Source organism: Falco biarmicus, chromosome 6 (assembly GCF_023638135.1).
Source record: "Falco biarmicus isolate bFalBia1 chromosome 6, bFalBia1.pri, whole genome shotgun sequence".
NCBI lineage: Eukaryota > Metazoa > Chordata > Aves > Falconiformes > Falconidae > Falco > Falco biarmicus.
The window spans coordinates 41,793,765-41,817,303 of NC_079293.1; the positions used below are offsets into that span (position 1 = coordinate 41,793,765).

At 42.8% G+C, this 23,539-nt stretch overlaps 2 protein-coding genes across 10 annotated transcripts in view; one reads left to right on the top strand and one right to left on the bottom strand.

The window, feature by feature from the left end:
- Positions 1-8,041, top strand: part of AGPAT4 (1-acylglycerol-3-phosphate O-acyltransferase 4) — a 79,953-nt gene extending 71,912 nt beyond the window's left edge. For all 4 annotated transcript variants that reach the window (XM_056343664.1, XM_056343667.1, XM_056343666.1 and 1 more), the window contains one exon: positions 5,201-8,041. In XM_056343664.1, the coding sequence (XP_056199639.1) occupies positions 5,201-5,292 (92 nt within the window). In that variant the 3' untranslated portion in view covers positions 5,293-8,041. The remainder of the gene's footprint in view (positions 1-5,200) is intronic.
- Positions 8,042-9,233: 1,192 nt separating this feature from the next.
- The window catches only part of MAP3K4 (mitogen-activated protein kinase kinase kinase 4), a 76,519-nt gene continuing 62,213 nt past the window's right edge, over positions 9,234-23,539 (bottom strand). For 4 of the 6 annotated variants that reach the window (XM_056342781.1, XM_056342783.1, XM_056342780.1 and 1 more), the window contains 8 exons: positions 22,535-22,726; positions 21,792-21,862; positions 19,936-20,052; positions 18,037-18,196; positions 11,733-11,855; positions 11,083-11,189; positions 10,695-10,874; positions 9,234-9,780 (listed from right to left, as the gene is read on the bottom strand). In XM_056342781.1, the coding sequence (XP_056198756.1) occupies positions 9,760-9,780; positions 10,695-10,874; positions 11,083-11,189; positions 11,733-11,855; positions 18,037-18,196; positions 19,936-20,052; positions 21,792-21,862; positions 22,535-22,726 (971 nt within the window). In that variant the 3' untranslated portion in view covers positions 9,234-9,759. Of the gene's footprint in view, positions 9,781-10,694; positions 10,875-11,082; positions 11,190-11,732; positions 11,856-17,025; positions 17,138-18,036; positions 18,197-19,935; positions 20,053-21,791; positions 21,863-22,534; positions 22,727-23,539 lie in introns of those variants that run through there. The other 2 variants (XR_008822498.1, XR_008822499.1) reach the window with 2 other exon arrangements.

A 23,539-nucleotide genomic window follows, 5' to 3' on the forward strand; every position in this document is an offset into this window, starting at 1 on the left:
TGCCTTTTGTAGCCAATAGCTGAGTCTCTGTAGCAAGGCCGTTCTCCCAAGACTGTTTTACATCCTAAGGGGTATCTCTGTCATAAATGTCCTGGATGTGATGCAGCCATCATCTGACAGAGGAGCAACCACTGTTTTATTTTGCAGTTTGTCTCCAGCTTTAGGCAAGGTCTCAGAAGTGACTTCTGCAGTGGCTGGGAGGTAGTGGTACATGAACAGTGTACCTTGGAGGTTGTGACTCTTGGTGCCAATTCAAACTGCCTGGCAGATCCAGTTTGTAGCAAAGCAGGGAGGACTGCATTCGCTGTCTTTTCTAGTCCGAGCAGTAATTGGTAACTGGTGGCTTAACAATGTAAAAGGAAGATTTTTCTGTAAATGAGAGGGGTTTGCTTACCATTGTGATCAGATGATGAAACTGCCTTTTCACATTGCTTCTAGTGGATCTTCTCCCACTGCACAAATGATGTCTGGGACATCACTTTTTTTATGTGGCAATTTGACAGCTCACCTGATACTCCAGAATCAGGAAGCTTATTGCAGTCCCTGGTAGCCCTTTTAAAGTAGATTGTTGTTTCTAAGTTTCTAAGGGCAGATTTCAGTACCTAATAACATTACCTTTATTAGCATAGGTGCAGACAGCACAAGCATATGCATAAACCTTTGGTGGGAAAGAGCAGAGGAACTAGGAGATCCTTCTGCCTGATGCCCTCTGCTTCATTTGTTTCCAGAGTGTCATTTGTCTTTTGCACAGTCTCCGCTAATTGTGCTCTTCAGTAAAAAACACTTGCTGGCTTGTAAGTAAGTGACTGTTGAGGTTGAAAGAACCATGAGAGAAATGCCTCACAGCGGTCAGGCTGGAGTGGAAGCTGTAATCCCTCAGACCCCAACTCTCAGATCCAAGGAGTGAATAACCCATGTATATATAGCTCTGCTGGTTCAGCTCAAACGCGTTCAAACGCGTTCAGCCCTAAATAAATGATGTCTCCTCTTTATCCTGAGAATGCTGAGCCATCCCCTCCTGCTTTGCTGTGCAGCAGTTTGGCTATTTATACTCCTAATAATCATTGCATTGTGCTAATGTCTATCTACTGGTCTGGGACCAGGAGCCCTTTGTGGTACTACTTGAACCAACACAAGGCAGTCCCTGCTCCAGAGGATAAATAAATGCTCAAGCAGTTTGAGGGACAAAAGTGTCTTTTGGAAACTGGCTTTAGTATTATAGGACACGTGGCAAGAGATTTATGTACTTAGCTCACAACTGCTATTTAAAACTTGGGGTTGATGTTTTGGTGTTAAAGCAGTGAGCGACTCTGTCAAATGTCAGTATTTGTATTTAAACAGCAGCTGCTTTTTTCCCTCTCCTCCTGCTTCCCTGATCTCACTTGGCTTCAAAGAACCCACTGTTAGGTTGCCTTTCGTGTTGTGGTAACCAGTGTTGAAGGGCACAGCCTTCATGCTCTAGAAGTATTTTGTTATAGAGTTGTCAACAGCAGTTAAAAAGGGAACGCTGGCTCGTAAAGATGAGAGGGCTTCTCTTGGCTTTTAAATGGAGAAGTAACTCTTCCATGGCTAATGCCGTAAGCGCAACGGCATCTGGGCCAGCCATGAAGTGTCAGTTCCAGGCGAGAGAAGAATTTCATTTGAACCAAGTAGTAATGAGCCAGCGCTGATCCTGCAGGAGCTGGTGTATGTCCTAGTGGGCAGTGTGTGCACAGTGCTATTATCAGAAAATCTGTTTCCACGGATCACAGTACAAACTGTGAGTGAGTCCTCAGTGACTTGGCAGTGTCCTAGCGCAGAGCGTGGGCCCAGAGGGTTGGAGCGTGATGTGATCCCAGGCAGCAAGGCTGCTGATGCCCGTAGGCTGAGATGAGTAGAAGATGGGGAAAGCACAAACCAGCAGTCTTACACCAAGTTTGACAGAAAGATAGCAGGAGCTCGGTTACCTTCTGCGGTTTGCCACGGAGCACTGCAGGGGTGACTCAGCGATCTCTCTCTCCCGCTCTTCTGAGAGTGGGCTTAAACTCTCACAGCTGATTGTTAGGCACAATTCCGACTTGATCTCCCTTTCTCCCCTTCCTTGTAGTAAAAACCCCTGTCTCCCTTACTATAGTTGTATTTAAAGCAATGGCGGAGTAAATCCTTAAACATGATGGTATCACTAGGATATGCACGAAGGCCCCCAGGAGAGTTGAGGACAGGAGGCAGGCAGTGCAGGGAGATACCACTGAGGCACCTTAGCACTCATCCCCACTTTGCTTCCACAGGCTTGGCAAACATGAGCAGACCCTTCTCCTTGCACCCCACCTTCCCCAGGGTGCCGAGGGCTGCAGGGTGAAATGAGGACAGAAGGGCAGTGGTAGATTCTGCCAGGGAGCAAAAGAGAAGAAATAAAAAAAACACCTGCACTGCTGAACTAGCTATTTTTTGGTGTCCAGGCAGTGGCATTCTTGGAACCAGATGAAACCTGCAATGTGCTGTGTGGTTGCTATATAACAGCTGCTCTTACTTACGGCCTGTGTCCCTCTCCAGATGCTGTTACTATTCCTTGTAGTTAATGATTTCATGCTTACTATTATGTTATGATTCCAGATGGCAGGCTACATGCTGGATCTTCCTCTTGTCATCCCTAGCTCATGGCCAGTTAAATGTTGGAGGTGGATTTTTTTCTTGTCTGTTTGTGAGAGTGAAACCCCTCGCTTGCCCCAGTTGCGTGCATTTCCATTCATGGACTAACAGCGAAGTGTAAGTGACAGTGGACTCCAGAGCAGCCATCTCCCTTCCTGCACTGTTCGCTGCGCTGCTATCTGCCTGTGAGAGGGCTCTGCTTTCCTGGTGTCTTGACATCCAGAAGACCTGAGGGCAGCCTCACAGGCAGCCCAGCTTCCCCACTGCACCACTGGCTGTTCAGCCATCGCTGTGTCATCATGTGTGACTCACCTTGTATCCAATTACCACCCGCACTTCTAAAAACTGTCATTTAATTTATTGTCATACTGCAAAACATGAGCCTGAGGTTGTTTGGTTTGTTTTCAAGGGCTGGTATTTTGAAAGAACAAAATACACGGTACAAATCTTTCATCCAAGCACGTCAAACAATAGCTGAGGTGGGAAGGCACCTCTGGAGATCACCTAGTCCAAACCCCCAGCTCAGAGCAGGCTCAGCTACAGCAGATTGCTCAGGGCTGTGGCCCACTGACTTTTGAGTATCTCCCAAGGATGAAGGTTCCACAATCTCTCCAGTCAGCCTATGCCAGCGTTCAACCACCTGCACTGTAAAAATTCTTTTCTTCCTTTTTTTTCTTATGCTTAGAGGGAACCGCTCCTGTGTTTCACTTGTGCCCACTGCCTTCTGTCCTGTTGCTGAGCTCTACTGAGAAGAGCTTGGCTCCATCCGCTTTACGTTGTCTTTTCAGGTGTTTATGCACATTGATAAGATTGCACCAAACTTTTCTTCTCCAGGCTGTGAACAGTCTCAGCTCTTCCAGCATCTCCTCTTAGGGAATATGCTCCCTCAACTTTCTTAACCATCTCTCTGGCCTTCACTGACCTCGCTCTAGTATGTCCATGTCTGTCTTTTACCAGGGAGCCAAAACTGGGCTCAGCACTGCAGATGTACCTCACCAGCGCTGAGCAGGAGGAAGGGTAGTCTCCTTCGACCTGCTGGAAACACTAATCCTAATGCAGCCCTGGGCAGCTTCATCCTTCGTTCCCACAAGGGCATGCTGCTGGCATCTACCAGGAAGCCCAGGTCCTTCTCTGCAGAGCTGCTTTCTAGCCTGTCTTCTTACTTAAATAATATATTCAGCTTTTCCAAGTTGCTGTACTTAGTTACATTTGTTCAATAGTTTGTGCTCCGCTTCAGGACAGGTTGCTTGAAGCACGAGAAGGAGCTATTTAGAAAAGTGAGGGTTTTGCGTGGTTGATGTGGTAGCACCATGTTACAGGTGGACAAGCAAGCAACTGGTAAAGCACAGGGCAGCACGGGTTACAGCTGACAGCCGTCCTCCCACTCCTCTGCTAAAGCACAGCAAAGGGCGTGACACAGGACCAGCCCTGCTCTTTACAGCTGATGCCACCTGGATTCTCTTGGTGATCCTGGCTTTGACTTGTCCATAAAGAGTCCTTTGGCTGGTGAGGAATTGTTCAGGGTCAGCTTGGAGAGGTGACGACCGATGGGATGGGCCTTTTCACCATCAGTCTGGAAGACGGTGGAATTCGGAGGCTTAGGGGAGGTTCATGGCTGTCTTGTGTTTTGGTGGTTTGGTTTTGGGCGTATTTTTTGTGAAAAAGCATTCTGAGCAGAGGGAAGGTGTTCGTGACTTCCACGTAGGTTTAGGCCTGGAAGAAGCATGGCAGTTCTGGGTATGTACAGTAGCTCAGCAGAAGTTTGGGGAGCAATAGATTTCAGGCAGCTGAGACCTTTTACTAAAAAAAAATCCTGAAACTGTGAGGGGAGGGAAAGGGCTTAGGTTAAGTTGCATTTAACTTAAAACATTCACTTCAGGTGTACAAATAAAAAAGAAATTCTTGTGTGAATTTTTTCACACATAGTAATAATTATTCATGGGTGAATTATTCCCACTAAATCAACTATAAAAGTCTCTTAAATTAACCTAGCCTCTTATAAAGGCCCGTTTCATGAGCTATACTTAAAAAATGCGACAACGTACATTTTTTTTTGTTTGTTTACCAAGATCTGAAGTGCCCTTACACTTGCCTGTGCTCTTCCAGGCATGGGGGCTGTAGAAAACAAGCAGAATTCCCTTCCCCGTCACACCTCCCACACAGACACATCAGTCCACTTTGCCACTTGACTTCCGGGAGCCAGGTAACACCAGCAGCCCCAGAGCACCCCCATTTCACAGCCAGCCTTGCCCAGGGTTTAGCAGGGCTGAGCACGGCGTTCCTGTGCCTCTCACACCCACGCTGGTTCACGTAGCCTCTTCCCTGCTGGTGGGAGAGGACATCTTTAGCCTCAGGCCAGTGACCTAGAATCTTCCGGAATGAAGTATCACAGGCAAGTCACTTGGTGCAGGGGGAGGGTGTACCTTTAACCAAAGGTCAAGCAGGGGGAGTAGGGGTAGTTACCTTTAATGCTGTAACTCTGAGAACAGTTAGTCTCTTTCCACATGCCACACTTGTACAGATCTTGAATCTTTGCACGCAGCTTTTAACTTTACTTTTACTTACTTTGCAGCTTCTGTTGGTGTCAGATGGATGATAGGTGTTACAGAAATTAACAAGGGCTCCACCTATGGCAACAATGACAACAAGCAGAAACAAAAGTAGCATCTTCAGAGACTGCTTCAATCCAAAGGGAACAAATGCAACTTCTGAAAACTCTTAAGTGCATATCATGGTCCTTCAAGCGAGATCAGAGGAAGGGCAGGATGAGCAATTGCCATGCGTATCTGAATTTGCGCTCCTTGTTATTTTTTTCTCTGGGGGTTTGGGCTGGATGAAATGCTTGACAGATGGACTCCTTTGTATACTCTCCACAACAGGTTTGCATTTGTTTGGTTGGTTTGTTTTCCTATAAAGTGTCTTGAAGTTTTGAAGAAAAAAAATAATAAAAATTCCAGTGTGCTTGTATGGTTAAGATTGTACCTGGAAACTAACCACAGGTGCAGGCTTTATCTTAACTTGCTCTAAGGAATGAATACGTGTCAGAAGAATGTTACAAGATGATTAAAACTGATAGTGGTGTACATCACACGTTAACAGTTTAACCACCATAAATACAGTAAGATGTTCCGCTTGGTTATACCAGTATTGGACTGAGGCAGCTCTGCTGAACTGGCAGAACCGCAGTAGAGTTTTTCTACATCTAGAACTTACTCCACAGTGTGTACCAACCACATGGGCCCTTTAAAACTTCAGCCAGACCCCAGACATCCAGACACTGGAGCCTTGCAGTGGCATAACCTGGACTGGAATTTGGCCTTGTGGCTTGAGCACAGCTAAGTTACCCACTGCGACATCCTTCCCCAGGCAATACATCAGAGAGATAGCTGAAACCTCTAATTCTTTCGAGAGCAAATGCCATTTATAGTTTGGAAAAAACTGAGGTAATAAAATTCCTTTCAGCTTTAAACACCGATTAAAATTCTAGGCCTTCCCAACAATGGTGGAAACAAAACAACTGGGTATGCTGTAACCAAGTAAGCGCTAAGCGTGCTTTGGAAGTTATGCCCCGCTCCCATACTGTTGTGATCCCAACTGATCTGCTTGTCTGTCTTTTCTGATAAATTAGTTTACATGGTGCCTCAAAACAGTCAGCCTGAGGTAACAGTTAAATGATCTTCTGCTTTTCTTTCGGGGAGAATAGGGGAAATAGGAGAGAGACCTAGGACAGTGGTATGGCTTAAGAGTTTTTTATGGCTGTCTGGGCTCGCTTTGAAACCCTTCTGAATTAAATGAAAATAGAATCAAGCTCCTTGGGAAAACTGCGTTGCTCTGACATCCCCAGTACTGATTCCCAGGCAGCCTCCACTTGTTTTTAAACTGCAGGAGTTAAGGATGTGGAAGTTACTAAAAAGAGCTTGTTTAAGAAAATTAAAAAGAGGGGACCTTCCAACTGCCAGCAGTTATGACTAAAAAAAACCCCCAGTTTTAAAAATCTGAAGATACTGAGGCTGAGCAGTGGGAATCAGGACCAGCACGTTCAGCGGCGGTACATTTTCATTGCACATAGGACTAAACCGTGAGAGTCTAGGAATGAACAGCCTATGGAATAAACCACCTACATGTCTCCAAAGAAGAAAGTGAGCAGTCTTAGTTCTAACAGTTGGTACAAAAAACCATTCTTCTTGTAATAAAACCAAGGCCAGGAGAAACGGGCTAACAGCAGAATACGAGTAATTCCATGAAGTATGCATTTGCTGTTCAGTGCATCTGATCATCTAGAAACTAGTCTTTGTAGTATGCAGCACCTGAAGAGCAGGTAGAGTAGTACTATAAGTAAAAGTTTTTTGAGTGTGGGGGCAGTAAAACATACACTGTGAAGGAAGGAAAAGGCCTTGGGAAGTGTGAGGGACTAGGTTTGGGGGGCTTTTCCCCTCACCCATCTTACGTACTCATACATTCCCCATGCTCTGAACCTTTCTAGAATAGACTGTATGATGTCATGAATGTAAAACATGGGCTTCAGCGTAGCTCTTCCAACACATGGAACAGAGCCTGAAATCAGAAAATACTGCCATGCTTACAGAGCTGTTCTTTCAATAAAGCACGTGCCCTGCACTCTATCTACTAAAACAATCTTAACAGCGGAAAACTGAGTATTATAACCTGTAGTAGTGCCTGAAGGTCCAGCTATCCTGTAGTAATGCATCAGGCATGTTAATGAGCCAGACCTGAAGACACAATACCCAAGACACTAAAAAAACATGGTGGGGGTGGGAGAGAGAAAAAAACCTGTCCAAGCAGCATTTTGATGCCTTACCTGGTGGATACGGTGGGCTTTTCTTAAGGTGGTAGAATGAACCCTGTACGCAAGGGTGAGTAGCTCTGAGCAGCAGATACATATTCATGTAGTGATAGAAGTCGCTTTTTTGCCTTTTTAAAGAGCCACTGATTTAACACGCTGGTAGGGAGATGTTCAGCACTCCTTACGAATCGTAGACCTTTCTTCCAGCTGCATGCAGTGCCACTTCACCCAGAGGAAAATACCAAACATGTAAATACTTCTGAAAGAGTATTTAGACTATTTCTTACTCATTCCCCTGGGACCAACCCTTAGAACAGGCCGAGGGCCTTAACATGCCACTCCCAGATCCGTCCTCCCAAGCACTTCCAGAAGTTCTGGCATACCAGGACTGCAGCACTGGGCCCTTCCAGTGTTCACTGGCAAACAGAAAGATTCATGGTACTTGCCAAAGTTAAACTAGTCCAGGTCACTGTACTAAAAGAATGACATAAGTCATTAGGAAGCAGTGTTTGCCCCTTGTCCCCACAAGCAACTGTATGTTCTACAACTGCCTTAACGAAAGTAGTCTTAACGTTTGTTTATACAAAAATAAAAGTATAAAAAAGCTGATGTGCAGTGAATGAGTTTTCTTTTGGTCAGCAACAATGAACTAGTAAGTTTACTTCTCACCTTTACCCTGACTCGTAACAGCTGTCCACAGCTGCTGTTAGCGTACAAGGGCACCTGAAACAAGGCGAATGAGGACACAAACCACTCGTCGATACTTCTGATACACCACGAGGTGAAGCACGCAGCAGGCCAGGGGGCACACCTGCCTCAGGTACTTTCAGAGTCTGTTGCTGAGGATGCTGCCATGCTTCCCCTCCTAGCATGACTGCAAAATAGAGAACTGAAGAGAATGGAGGGAAAGTCTTCGTTTAAATTCAGCACAGTATTTCTTGAGAGCCTAGACACACTGCATTGTGCTTTTTCTAGATTTCAGTGAATGACCTCCGGCTTTTAATGTCATTCTTTATCAGCTCACTCAGCTGCTAAAAACCCCACACCTGTAAGAAAACCAAGGGTGATGTGGATTAAGAGGGGAGACGGGATTTAGAATAAAGCCAGATATTAAAAGCAAGTTCTCTGCTTTATAAGTTACCCATTTTAAGGTCTAAAGCTGTAACAGGAATATGTAAACTTCCACTAATACTTACAAGTAACAGTTTTCAGTTAGTCACCTGTAACAGCGAGCCAAACAAAATAACTAGATCAAGTGGTGCAGACTGTTTCTTCTAATTGCTAACCATTTCTAACCTGTCTCCATTTTCTGTGAGTGATGACAGTCAGCGAGGCGGGGGGGGGGGGGGGGGGGGGCGGGGCAGGGAATCAAAGTCCAGAATCAGAAATCAGTTTTACAAAGCTAACAGTGAGCTCTTGTTTTTACCAAACAGAACACAAGAATAATCCTGACTGAGTCTCCTCTTGGCCACAGAAATGCCGTGCAGACCCGTCCCTGTGCACAGCATCTGTGTTCAAGAAGAAAGTTATTTCAGACCATGACTCTACCCCTGACGTAACAGGTGATGTCAGGAATTGCAGTCACCTTTATTTCCTCAGGAGATTATGAAGGTGGGACACCTTAATTCTGTTATCACTTGTGCAATAAGCATCTTACACTGCATGTCTTGAACTTGACAAAACATTGACTACTGTGATATAAAAGAAGCTTATTGCGGTTAGTTTAGCTTAGCAGTCTTAAGCTACAGTGTGACAAAACCCCACATACTTATTTTCAGAAGAAAAACCCTTCACCCACAACTCCTAAAATAAACCATTTATTGAGAAAAAACTTTTTTTAAAATTTCATTAATCAGCCTTGTGCATAACAAATCTGAAGCTTGCCAAAAACAAATAAACAAAAAACCGGTAAAAGTTCACAGTCAGTGCACTCAACAAACAGATTAAAAAACAAGGTCCATAACGCCTGATAACACTACAGCATTTCTCTGAACCTAAACAGTTCAAAAATACTACATATTAACATTACGGTTCTCATCCAAATGAGAAACAGAAGAAAGAACAAAAAAGGTATGGTCCATATACAGTAGTAATGGCACTTTCACCGAAACATGCAGCTTCTTCCAACTTGCAGACACTGTCACATGAGCAACATGTGCCAAGTAAAACATAGAGGAGCAGCAGAGAAAGTGACGCTCGTCACCTGTGCAGTCTTCGTAATTTCAACTTTTATACTGTTTCTCAGCACAGTCTTTATGTAAATATTACATACAGTAGTGATTAAAAGGTATCTTGCCAGAATAAAAAAGGCCAGAGATTGAATAACTTCATTCTTCATCTGTGCAAACCTGTGAAGGGGACAGGAGACAATTCATTCAGTTGCCCCCCTACTGCAGCAAGATGACAGCAGATCAGTTTCGTCAAACATCTCTGAAGCTCCCTATACAGTAACAAATCAGAAGCACTGACATGGCAATACTGACGTTTCCACTGCCACCACGCTACTGTTAATGTGCCTAAAGAAATACTCTGCCTGCGATGGATGGGATCCGGCTACAGCTGCACTGATGAGAGGGACAGGCGTGATGATCCCAAACAGGCTGTTACTGACCCAGAATACCAACGGGAACAACTTCATGCTGGAAAATGGGACAGAATTCAGTAACCTGCTGTGCTCCTGCTTTTTCAAAAAAGAAGTTGCTAAGACACCTACATTTGTAGCTCTGAATATCTGCCTATTCTTAAGAAAAGAATCAAACCACAGTACGTGCAAGAACTGCAGATCGTGACGCAAACTGCCAGATGAACATTCAATATGAACAGACAAAAACAGCAGCCCCTTGCTCCGAAGGGTGGTCGAGTTCTCAAGCAGGTACTTGTCTCGCTGTTTATGGAGGGGACCCTCATCTCTATGCAGTAGAAGCCAGTGCATACAAACCCACTGAAGCTTTATGCAGAGCCCTTCAGATCCAATTAACCGACCTGAAGCTTGACAAGTCTTTCTAACATGAAGATAATGCATCTCAAAACAGCAGTGAAAGTTCACTGCGTGGTGCACGCCAAGGTTCTAGTCAAATGTTTGCTAGCAGCTTCGCGTGTGCCTCTGAAAAGTTGCCACACCTTGCTTTCTGGACAGCATTGAATTGATACCAGCCTCCCACTGGGATACAAGCCCTGCAGCTTAGCTGCAAACCATGAAGCCAACTAAAAGCTATTTCCGATTCCCATCTGCAGTCTTTGTAGCCAAAGCCATGAGACAAACCTTGACAAAAGGATGATCGAGGAGCTGGCTGGCCGTCCACCTCATCTTTGGGTCACTTTCCAGGCAGTGGCAAAGGAAGTCTTTCCCTTCTGGGCTCACTTTGTCAGGAATAGGAGGTTTATGACCCATCCCCACTTTATACATGATCTGGAAGTTGTGCTCATATTCGTGCCAAGGCCTCTGCAACAAGTAACAGCATTGCTGAGTGCAAGGTTTAGCGAGTAACTTGCTATCCAACAGGGCGTGTATTTCTGGACCCCAGGAAATTAAAAACCACCCCGGTACTTGCAGACTTAAGGGTGACAAACTGGTGGGAGCAGGACCAGAACTTGCAGAGGAACTGCCGCTACGAATAGTTTGCACTTGTCAGCATGCGAAACATCCCTACCTTGCCGGTGACCATCTCTATAACGACACAGCCCAGGCTCCAGATGTCTGCTGCGCGGCCATGCCCTTCTCCTTTAGCTCTAGTAATCACTTCTGGAGCCATGTACGCTTTGAAACAACACATATGATGTCATCAGTTAATACAGCAGAAGGACTAGTATAAACTGATTAACTGGGCAAACCAAATGTTTTTATTACATCTGAAACAAACTACCACTCAGCTTTTATTGCTAACTTTTGCCGTTTGCTGACTTCTTGTTCTTTGACGTGTTTGCAGCATAACTGTCTTTCAGTTTGAAAAGTAGTAGGGAAAATGTTGGTACAGTATATGCTTTCGGTTATTTTCTTTTTTTTTTTTAATAGATTAAGCAGCTGTTCACTAAGAACAGTACGGTTTCAGTAAGGCTGCAAAGACACAACCCCAGAAAACGTCAAGCTCCAGCATCTTATAGATCCCAAAAATACCATTTTATCTCTCCAGTTCCATCATTCACTGATTATTTTGGCTTCCGGATGTAAAGCACATCTAACCAGCTAAGGTAAAATAAGGTTTCTCTGAAACACATCATCGTACTCCTGCCCAGACTTTTGGCAGAGGTATCTTCTTTTATGGTAACTAGACAAATGCCTGCCTAGCACGTGCTTCCTCACCTGCAGTCCCCAAGGTACTGTTCACTTCTCCAGGCATCGTCTGCGTGTTGTTCTTCAGTTTCACTGAGCAGCCGAAGTCACCTAGTTTAATCAGTCCAGATGAGGTAAGAAAGATGTTGGCTCCTAGGAAACACAATGAAAAACAGGAACACTTGTTAAACTAGGGCTGAATTGAGGAGTAAGGGCTCCTCAATACACTCTTGGAAGTTACACAGTAGATAACAGCTGAATTCACACTTAGATCTTTACCTGTGGATTAAGTGTGGAATATGATAGCGTTAGATATGTCCCCCAAAGGGTACATTGCCATTAGCCAATGGGATTTTTGGTGGGCTTGTGGTAACACCAAGTGTACTGCAAGTTGACAACAAGAAGTGTTCAAAAAACAAAGCAGCACGGCAGGCAAACTCATCAGCTTTCCATACATGCTCATTACAAGAAGTTACTCCTCCAGGGATTTATGAATTCCAGTGCTTATCCTCGTAAGCTTTGCACTGCGAAAAACCACCTGTCCTTAAGGAGCTTCCTTGGCAGAGGCCATTGCTGCGTACCTCCCGCTAGCCATCTTCTCAGTTCTGCTGAGTCAAGACAGATGACATCGTACAGCTGTGTCGTCACGGCCAACTTGCAAAATGGAGCCTACAGCATTTTATTATATGTACTACCAAATGTCCACTCCTGTTGTGCTCTACTTCAGAACTTCTGGAGGAAGGCTACTGGTATATTAGCTGGCTACACTCCGGCTTACACTGGAAAAAGTTTCCCTAGCACAGCTGAAAATCTCCAAGGGGAATCTGCGGTTGGCTTCAAGTCACTCGCTCTACACAACACTGCAAAATAATCCAAGTGGCTTTGATAGCCACTGTTTTTCCTTCATTCACCATCCTGCCAAAACACGTGTTGACAGCCAACAGGTAACAGGTAGAGCAGAAGGAACTCGCTATACACTTGTCAGGCCAAATCCTGGATTCTGCAGGTATCACAATGAAACCACAAGTAGGTTGCAAGAGTCACCTGGCAGAAACACAGCTTCAGCTGTGATCTCTCTTGAGGAAAGATGAATGGCACACACAGAACAAAACTGTATGCCTGCTCTAGGAGTAGGCAAATATTGGGGACTTCATTACACACAGCCTTTTCCCATGTCACACGGAAGATTCTTTTAAAAATGGCACATCTAAATACAACCCTCAGAAGTTTCTCACTTTTGTTCCACCTTGAACATAGCTCAGTGCAGGAATTCTTGGCTGTTCCTCCTTTGTGTTATGTTCTCCTAGGTAATGACTTTTTCCAGTTAGCTTGGCTGGGTGTCCCTAAGATATTCATGGAAAATGAAAAGAATCTTCAAAAAGCTCAAATCAAAAAAAGGCAGTGCAGGTCAATGATGCCAAAACCCTGCCCATTTCTCAAAGGGCTTCTCTAACTACTATAAGAATGCTTGATAACTACAGCAAGATTTATTTAGTCCAAAAAGCGTTGTACAGAACTGCACCAAAAGGAGGTGCGAACTCATTAACAGAAATAAACCTTTACCTTACTGTAAGCCTTTTACAAGTTCTGAAAGAAGAATAACTTTCAATGAATACAACTCTTCCGCACACTGTGTCCATAAGTCTTCCACACCTGGCATTCAGGCGCCTGCACATACTCAAAACTAGAATTCTTTGGCTGGATTCTGCAGTTTGCCATCAAAGGGACGTACATGCCCCCAGTCACCCTACAATCACAGGCATGTGTAATGGAGCTCGGCAGACCGCCCCTCAGCTCCTCGAATGACACGGAATCCAAAAACACACCACAGCACTACAAGAAGGCAGCTCGATGGGACACAAGTGCAGGCAGTGCATTACAAGAGTGACAGTTACTCCATCAACAACTTTTTCCTTTGAACTACTGCCTGCAGCTTTTCTTTTTATAATGATTTTCAAGCAATTACTTGTCATATAGAAAGCAAGTGCACTTAGCCCAGACAAAGAGTTTAGGAAAAATGGCCGTCACTAGCAAACACTTCTACAAGGTGTTTCGGAAACCTGTGTTCCCATTCCTCAAGAAAGCAACATGCAAATTTCACAGAAGGCTGCAAAGCCGTTTCTGACTATTGCAGCAGGTGGAAACGGGCAGAGCTGAAGTGCAACGATCTCTCTTCTGACTGAATCTAAAGCTATTGTGATAGTTTGGTTTAATACAGTTCAGAACCTACTTACAAGGCCTTTCTAATTAAAGTTTGTCCCTTTAAAAAAACTAAGTAATGACAATTCAGCATAAATGTTACTGTGAAAGCTCCTGTGAGCCTTTTCCTGAACTTTTCCCGGACTATCAAATGGAACAAAGCAACAAGCCAAAGCTTCGCCACAAAGAAAGAGACAGCACTTGAAGACTCATGTGGCTGACATTTTCTGTCAGCTGAATAAGGCTTCCACTGACGCGCTGTCTGCTGGAGCCTCTGTTCTGTAAGACACACGGTCTCTGCTTCAGAGACAAAGACCAAACTCCAGGAGCCTTTAAAAAGGGTGTCCTTGTTAGATGAAACCTGCACAAACACAGCAGGACCTGGGTAAGAGAACAGGAGACACAAGGGCAGCACTTTGACGATGCTCAATGCTCTTTATGTTTGACAGTTAATACTGCTGGGAACGTAACAAAATTCCTACCGTATCTGAATGGTTAATAAGCAAAATAAAACCAGAGAACATGGTTTAAACAACAAAAAGGCACAACATGCCCATCTGTGACTTCTCTCCTCCTACACGTACACTATCAAAAGCATCTTCAGGGAGTACCTGGCAGATGCAAGAAATGGCCCAGTTCTGCACTGCCCTATTGCCATTTATACCACAAGACCTTCTGGGCAGACTGCAAAGAAAGCGCAAGTGTCAAAAGCCATACCCTTACTAGAGCAAACAACAGGAACAACCCAAAACATTTAAATGAGGTTCCATGCCTTGTATCTCTGTGCTGAGTCAGCCACATATTAAGTGCAGTGAAAAATGCACTAGCGTGGTATTCCAAAGGTGCTGGTGTAAATACTGTGAGCCCAAGCAGCGCAGCAGCCAAATTCATTCAAGAAACAAGCAGGTCAAATGCTACCCTTTAATGCGAAAAATCAGCGTTGGCATCCTCTTTTACTCAGTCTCTTAGAAAGAGTGACACATGCCCACAGTCTCCCATTGAAGAGCCTTCCATGCTCTTGCTGAATGACTTTCCCTCCCTTATGCTCATCATGAAGACAGGAAGGCAAAAATGGCAGAAACTTTGAGCTAACAACAAAGTTAACAAGAGAACACTAACACTTTGATGAAAACTTCCTGGCCTGGAGCGTCTCCTTCACAGGTTTCCGATTTGCTGAAGCTTCAGATACGATCCCGTCATTTTCTGTATTCACTCTGAAAACAGCCTAAGCGTTCGTCAGGAATATGCCCTTCTCCCCCAGAGAGAAAGCACCAGACATGACCTCAGCGATTAATTCCTCTCAATTCAGCACTTGTGAGACCACGCTTGGGAGCGCTGTGTCTGGGTTTTGGGCTCCCCGGTACAAGACAGACATCGACATACTGCAGCAGACCCAGCAGAGGGGCATCAAGATTGTCCACGGGCTGGTGCACATGATGTATAAAGAGAGGCTGCGAGACCGGTTTGTTTGGTTTGTTTAGCTTGAAGAAGGGAAGATTGGGGAGCGCGTGCAGGCACGGAATTTACTGCTGTTTTCACCTGCGTAATGGGAAGATACCAAGAAGACTGAAACAGACTTTTTCCTCAAAGACACACTGTGAAAGGACATTGGAAACAAATAGCAACCCCTGCAAATTCCCAGGAGGTATCAGGAAAACATTTTTTCACAATGAAGACAGGTCAGTCATGAGGATGGGGCGCAGAGAAAAGAGAATCTCCATCCCTGGAGATGCACATATCTCAACTAACCAACGTACTGAGCAATCCCATCTAATTTGGCATTGGATCCAACACTGAGGTTGACCCTGTTTTGAACAGAGGGCTCAGCCAGAGATGTCCAGAGCTTCCCTTCTGCGCTAAATATTCCATCATTCTCAATCACTGAGCAGAACAGCTTCCTTGCGAAAAGTGAAGTAATTACAACTGAAGAATCCCACCTTTGCCACAGGGGTTAAAATCCCATACCCAGAATAGAGATTAAAAAAGTAGCCCAAAAAACTTAAATCGCCTGCTACATACTAGCACCAACTACTTTACACCTTGATGCAAACGAATCAAAAACAGTGCAGCCAAGTGTAACAACAACCAGCCCTCAGTGTGCTCTCACACCCACAGGTTAAAAAAAGATTGGAGGCAGCTGTATCTTGCTTCACCTCTCATACTCACAGAACTGGATGCTGTAATACCATCTAAAAGACACCGGTGGCACAAGCAGACACGACTAACCGAAAGGCTCAATTTTTGAGCACAAGGTCCTTGCAGACAACAACTGCAGGATATGTATAAACAATTACTCTAAGAATTTATTATCTGCTAAAAGAAACAGGTCCACAGTGATTAGCAAACTGGCCATGAGAGATCTAGTGTGATCCGACAGCAAGATTTCCACAGAAAAGCAGTTTTAGCAGTCTCAATGACATCATTCTTCCCTACCAGAAAAAAACAGAGAATACCTGACTACATAAGAGCTAAAATTAAAACCAGTTTTCTTTACTGTTAGCCTGAAAAAATGGGGATGCAACATTAGCATAAATGGAGACAGAGAGCAAAAGACTTGCAATGTAACATCACGCATCCTTTATAAAAATACCCTCTGTGGTCTGTCATCATATTCTGTCATTAAGTTTCATGAAGCTCTATACATAGATGTGTCTGGAGTCACCCTCTGTTTACAGCTGCTGTTACTCTCAAGGAATACCCCAACCTTAAATATGAGGAACCTGTTGCAACAGAAATGCTCTCAGATAACACAGCATCACAGTTCTGTTAACCAGCTCTTCTCGCTTCACTGCATTTCCCCAACGAGAGGAAGACCTACTTAGAAATATATCCAGAAATCAGCAATGACATAGAGCAGCACAAAAGAAATCGCTGTCAGCCAGCCTTGGATTTTGATCACAACAAGCTTCCACGAGAGTGTAATCCAGCTAAACAGAACCTGGATATGGAACGATCAAGTAAAGGGCAAGGAGGGCACTGTGAAAAGCACAGAGGGAAATTCACAACTAGCGAGAAACCTTTGGTGAGGAAGGAGAACCAGAAAAGGCAAGATTTCCAGGGAATGGGAGTAAGGGAAAGTATTTTCTAGGAAAAAAAAGCCAAAACTGACTCAAGAGTGGCCTACCTGGGTGGGAGGCCTCTGGATCGTAGATAGTTCTTTTCCCAAATGAGAAGCACGAGGCCAAAGGACCAAGAGCAACTGGGAACCTCCTACACTGCTGCGGTGATTCAAAACCCTGTGAGCAAGAGGGACATAGAAACCCAGCATCGTTGGGTTGCACTGCCTTGTCATAAAATGAGCATTCGCAGGGCATATCGTGTGCATTGTTTCCCCTACCTTCTGTTAAGTTTCTGCCATAGGTGAACAAAATATGCCAGACTAATAAAACCAAGATAACTAGACATGGAGGATGTTCTTGGAAGGTGCAGGAAAAGAAAAATGAATGTGATATGTGGACTGACACTGGGTGTCTTAAGCAAATGCCATAACCAACCCCCCTTCAGTTATTGTAGTTCCAGTCTGCTCATTTTATAATCAAATGCTGAGAGCCAGGCATGAGTAGATAAATGTATGGCAAAAAAACCACTAGATAAGTAATTTTACCATACCCCATTAACTTCTTTTAACTTCTTTTACTACCATGCTTAATCAACCATTCATCTGAATCCTAACACTCTTCTGGAAAATGGGGATCACAAGGAAAAGTTCTGATGAACAACTCGAGCACTGTACACTGCTCGTCAGCTCCCACAGAACGCAACTGTTTCTTGCATACATGAGAAGAAAAACAACATTACATAACTCGGTATATAAAAATACAAGGACAGAAATTTGAGTTTGGATGAATCCCAACAATCTTAACCACCTCTACAGAAAATATATAAATCATGGGCAGAATGTATGAGTTTGCAATGCCAACCGTGAACATTTTTTTTTATGTTCTGCACTTAAAAAGGAGCATGTAACTAGCCAATAACTTACAAACTGAATATCGAAAAATGAGTAGAAGGCTTTATACACTTAATGACTGTATAGATAATGTGCGCTAAATCTGCAAATACGTCTCCCATCCCTCCCCCCCGCCCTCATCTACAACACTGAAACAACAACATTACCTTTTTGGGTTAACATTACCTTTAATGTCTCGATGAACAATACCATGTTCATGTAGTACATTGATAGCAACCGTGATTTGCTTTGAGTAGAGCCTAATGACATGCTCCTGAAGGCCCAGTTTTGATACCTCCTCCAGAGTGCCCTCATCACAGTACTCCATGAAGATGTACATTTCTTCCTGTTGTGGGAACCAAACCGGATTTGATTGGGTTTTGTTTGTGTTTTTTTCTGGGGTTTTTGTTTGTTTGTTTTTGTTTTGTTTTTTTAAAACTTTTTTTTTAAAAAAAGAAACAACACTGAATTAGGATCAAGTTTTCCTTCCATCTTTCGTTGTTTGTGAAAAGTAATGGAAGTACCATGTAATGTTTTAATGGAAGTATCTCTCACCATGGGATCTAATAAATCACCTCTTCAGAGCTCTATTCTCTTGGGTAGGGGTCCTCAAACTTTTTAGCCAGGGGGCCGGCACGCGGATGAAGTGGCAGGAGGTCATCTGCAGCTGCTTGGTTTCCCCCCCCCAACCCCCGGCGGTTCTGTAAATGCCGGGGGCCGGACTGAGGACCCTGGGGGGCCGAATCCAGCCCACGGGCCGTAGTTTGAGGACCCCTCCTCTTGGGCATTCTTCAACCTAATATATTCTATTGCACAGCTAAGGAAAATCAAAAACCTCTGCTACATGTCCATCTGCATCGTTTCTATGTAGTTGATACTATTTAGTGATATAAAATGTGTTACACTGGCATCAACCAAAAAGCACTTTGGAAATTCTGTAGGTATATTACACAGAAATACAAAAAGCTCCTTTGCATGTTTAGAAAAAAGGCAAAACGATGTTTTGGGCTTGGTGTTGGTTTCCCCCCTGCCCCATTTCCTGCAATAGCATGTGTTGATTGCTTGGGGAGGGCAAATTTTTTGTTGCTTTCTGTGGCTTGAACAAGCATACCAACTCTAACTATAAGAAAAAGTTAGGTTCTTGTTGCCTCTCCCTGTCTGCAAGCTCAGGCAATTTCAGCCAGACTTAATTTAACACAAAAAGATGGCAAAGCCACTATGCTCTTAGAACTAGCCTGAGAAACCAATGCCCCAGTGGCACAGACACCCAAAGTTGTGTCCCCAAGCACAGAAATGCAGAGAGCAGCCTTTATGCCCTTCTAAACCAGCAACTGGTCAGCAAATCAACTCGCTCATACTGAGCGAATCAGTCAAACCCACACACTGCTTCCCAGCCAGGCACCAGGTGTCCTGTTCCCTGCCCACCTCACTGGGTAGATACAGGAAGGATTGAGACTCACACGGGGAGGTGGGAAGGGCATGTGGGAAGCAGAGAGCAATAAAAATACTGGATGTCTCAGCAGGCAGCTCTGAAATCCAACTCCGTAAGAAAACCAGGCTTCATTAGTTCTGCTGCTCAAGCAAGAAAAGTCATTCTTCCTTCTGAAGAGATGTTAGCCGAATCCCAAAAGATCTTTCTTAATATACTTGCTGGCATCAAGATTTAAATGCCAGCACAAAATTTTTCCAGAAATCAACAAGATATTGGGTGCAAGCTCTGCTGCTAACACTGAAGGGTTTTAGGCTGTCTAGTCTTTATCTGCATACAGAAGTTACCATACCATATACGATATAGCTTGCTTTTAGAGTAGTTAAACAGAGTAGCAGCATACAATAGCTCCAGCATTACTCAGTCAATTCACTTCTTGTGAAACTTCTGTGTTCATGTACAGGTTCCAAAAAAATTGTCCAAACTATTTCAGAGACCTCAACAATCAGAGAAAAAAAAGACACACTGCAATTCAGAGATATGCAGACAATTAAGCTAAACTAGAATGTTCTCAAGTGAAACCTCCAACGATCCAAAGCTGCTTAGAATTTTTTCGCTGCCCTATCAGACAGCCCCAATAATTTATGTTTTCTTACCCTATGGAGCTCCACACCAAAATAACGAACCAGATTAGGGTGTTTGATGCCTTCAAAAATCTTCAGTTCATCAGCTGTTTCTTTGATGGTTTTGTGATCATTAGGCTGAAATCTTATCTGAAAGAAAGAATTTTCATTATTTTGCCACTATTTCAAATTGCTAAGGAACAAAAAAAAAAAAAAAACCCAAAAAAACCCAAACCCCCCCAAAACAACCCCCCCAAAAAAAAGACCAAACAACCCATTATAAACACAAACACAAATGAACAGTTTTACATTCTTTTAAAAAAACAAACCAGCATCATCACACTAAAAGCCCCAAAATACCACCCCAAACTTAAACAAAAATGAACACCAAACTGTTTTTTTGAAAATTGCATACAAATATGATGATTTATAAACATCATAAAAGCAAAATGTTGTTAATTAAATGTATCAATACACACATGTATGCACATATGTATCTCTTCTGAGCCTGCCTTCTAGCTTAAATGGGGTAGACAGACAGTACAAGAGAATCTGAAAGTAACATCAGGAAGAGCTCCGTCATTTGAAGAGATTTTAATGACACTGTGGTTAAGACACTAAGGTCCAAAGAAATCTCAGGGGGCAGGGGGAATGTAATGTTTTTAACCACAAATAAACAAATAAACCTTCTCCCAAGGTATTCTTAAGCAAATCCAGAAAAGCCTTTTATTTGGAAGTTGCAAAGAGTTTGCATTTAAGCCTGCAATGGGAAGGCTGGGAATGTTTCTTGGTGAAATGATTCTGGAAGTTAAAAATACTACAGGAAAAGGCAGCACCCTGTGCATTTAGCCTGCTAGTGAAGTGACTCCCAAACAAGGTCCATTTAATTTACTTGAACTTCTGCTAAAGAGCACGCACATGCTAATCTGTAAAAAGCACTTGCATCTAGAAAGCAACTCTGAATTCCAGAAACAGACCGCTACTCATGGGCAGAAAAATGTTATTGCATCAGGAGAAAAAAAAAAAAAAACAGAAAAATTCCAAGTGTTTGTATTAGTCAGTGAATTAGTGCGTTACAAGAAGTTAAGCACAAACCCAGTCTTGTTTTTTTTTTTTTTCCCACACCTTTGAGATCACATACATATTGTATGTGTGGAGGAACTGGCTCATAAAACATAACTGCTCTGGCATCAAATGGCTGGCATGGTAACCGTTGTGAACAGTTGATGCTCACAGTTGTCTGAAGATGCAGAAACGCAATAAAACTAAACAATACAAATATTTTTAAAAACAAAGTGCCGCAGGGAAAACAGATCTCTCTGCCTACACAGCTTTACTTTCTTCTATCCTGAAAATTAAATTTTCTGTACCCACCAGGTTAGTCAACAGTTTTGTGACTCAGCCTAGCTCATTTAAACTACAGGAGAAGCGTAAAAACATCCAATGTAACACTTCCAATTTTCTGCTCTAAGGAATGAAGAAAAAAGGAATAAGATGTGAGAGGGAATATTGCAAAGTAAAATATAAGTCTGTGTACAGTCTTCACTAATCAGAAAAGTCTTTCCAAAATAATTTAAGATCTCTTAATGGGAGTTCACATATATTAAGCAAGCATTCATTAAGTTCACAACACCCCATGAGATTAGTAAAAAAAAAATAAATATCCATTTTACATAGATTTAAATTGAAAATGGTAAAATGAAAATAAAAAGTTTAAGCAACAAGTAATAATAACAGATGTGGCTACATGAAGAAAGAATTCGTCTTCCCATTCTTTCCCTGTTACTTAACAACAGTGTTCAGAAATCCTTAATGCCTGCTAAAATCATGCCCATGTGGTTTGGGAAAAAAACAAGGACAACAGTGATTCTTGTATAGAGAGTACTCACTTCCTTCATAGCCATCAGCTCTCCAGTGTCAACACTGATACAGGTATAGACCTTCCCATACTGGCCTTCACCTGCACAATTAAAATAAGAAAAACTAATTACACTACATTAAATAAGCAACATGTACATCAACTGCAATAAGAAAACATCGCTGAAAACAGCTTGCCAAGGTTATTTACCTTTATTTTAATTTAAAATTTTTAAGTAGCTTTTAACCTGTAACATCTAATACTACACTCATAGTCCTGAATTCAAGCTAATGAAGAGTAAAAACATTACATTAACAGGCTGACCTGAAAGACACCTTCTCATGAATATGAGGATTTTCCCCACAAATCCCAAACCAGGGAGTAAACAATGACTGTATGGGGGTAACAACTGGTGAATTAAACAAATCCCAAAGTTTGTGCTCATTTCCATTCATATTTCTGGTTCTTCAAAAGCAGAACTCATCAAACATTTTACACAGTTAAACACATGCAGGAATCACAGGACCATACCTAAATAATTGTCCTAACCAAATCCTTCTCCTCATTTGTTTCTTGTTATTTGACCAGTGAAAACTTCACTGAAGTCCTACATAAAAGAAATCCTAGCTACTACAGTATTTTAATATTCTGATTTCAGTAAAGCTACTATTACCTATGCTGAGACCCAAGATTTCAAAAGATAAGTCTTAAATTTCCTTCAAAAATACTAAGCTTGGTACTTTAGCCTGATAAATGAAGGTATAATAAACATACCAATTTTGTTTCCTCTCTGCCACTTGAAAGTCACTTTTCTCAAACCTACATGCATGACATTATCATAAGATTTCGGTGTGTCACAAACTTGGCCAATGATGTTCTTCCTCCTCATCTCTCTGTATCTCCTTTCTTCAAACAATCGAACAGACTTTTGAACAGCTTCAATCGGTGCTTGCTTGGAAGCAGTGTCTAGAAAGAGTGATGAACAATTTCCTTGATTGAGAAATATTCACTGTGTTTGTATTTTGTTACCTTTTGATATCACGTGAAGCGACCTGAGTTCAAAGACAACTATTTTGTGAGTCTAATTTAAGTTGTAGGAAAAAAATAAAACATTTTAGTAATCACATACGAAACTACCACATATGAAACTAAAAAAAATGCTGGTACTTTTCTAATTATCTTGATTCAAGGAAATTGAATGTATGAAATGCAATGCACTTGTTTGCACTTGGTCTGCAACTAACCACCAGTGGAAATGTGTTAGGGTCACTAAGAGCACCAAGGAAAGAAGGACAGGTAATGTTTTGCTCTACAGAGACATGAAAGGTTTCTCGGAAAACTCACAGCATCTGTTGTTTCAAAAGATTTAGAAGTATTATGTATCTCCAGCTTTCCAGTCCTACCATGAAACTGAATCTTAGCGAGTGAGTCCAGAAGAAGTGTCAGGGCAGCATTAATTTATCCCCTCATTGTAAAGCACAAAAATTACACATCTTCCACTGTTGACTGACAGTTGTCTAAACTGTTTCTAACAGTCTCCAAAAGATGGAGATATTGATACTTCCAAATGGTAAATTCTACTGCCCACCTATAATTAATACCACTTCATCTACACTAAATCTGCCTTGCTGTAGTTTTAAACCAAAATCTTCCTTATTCACAGTGGAGAGTAAAACCAGGTCTCATTACAGCAGTCTTCTAGTAATTTTCAAGTCTTCCCTCATTCTTCTTTTCCAGTTTAAACAAACTCAATTCCTTCAATGCTTATGTTCTAAACAA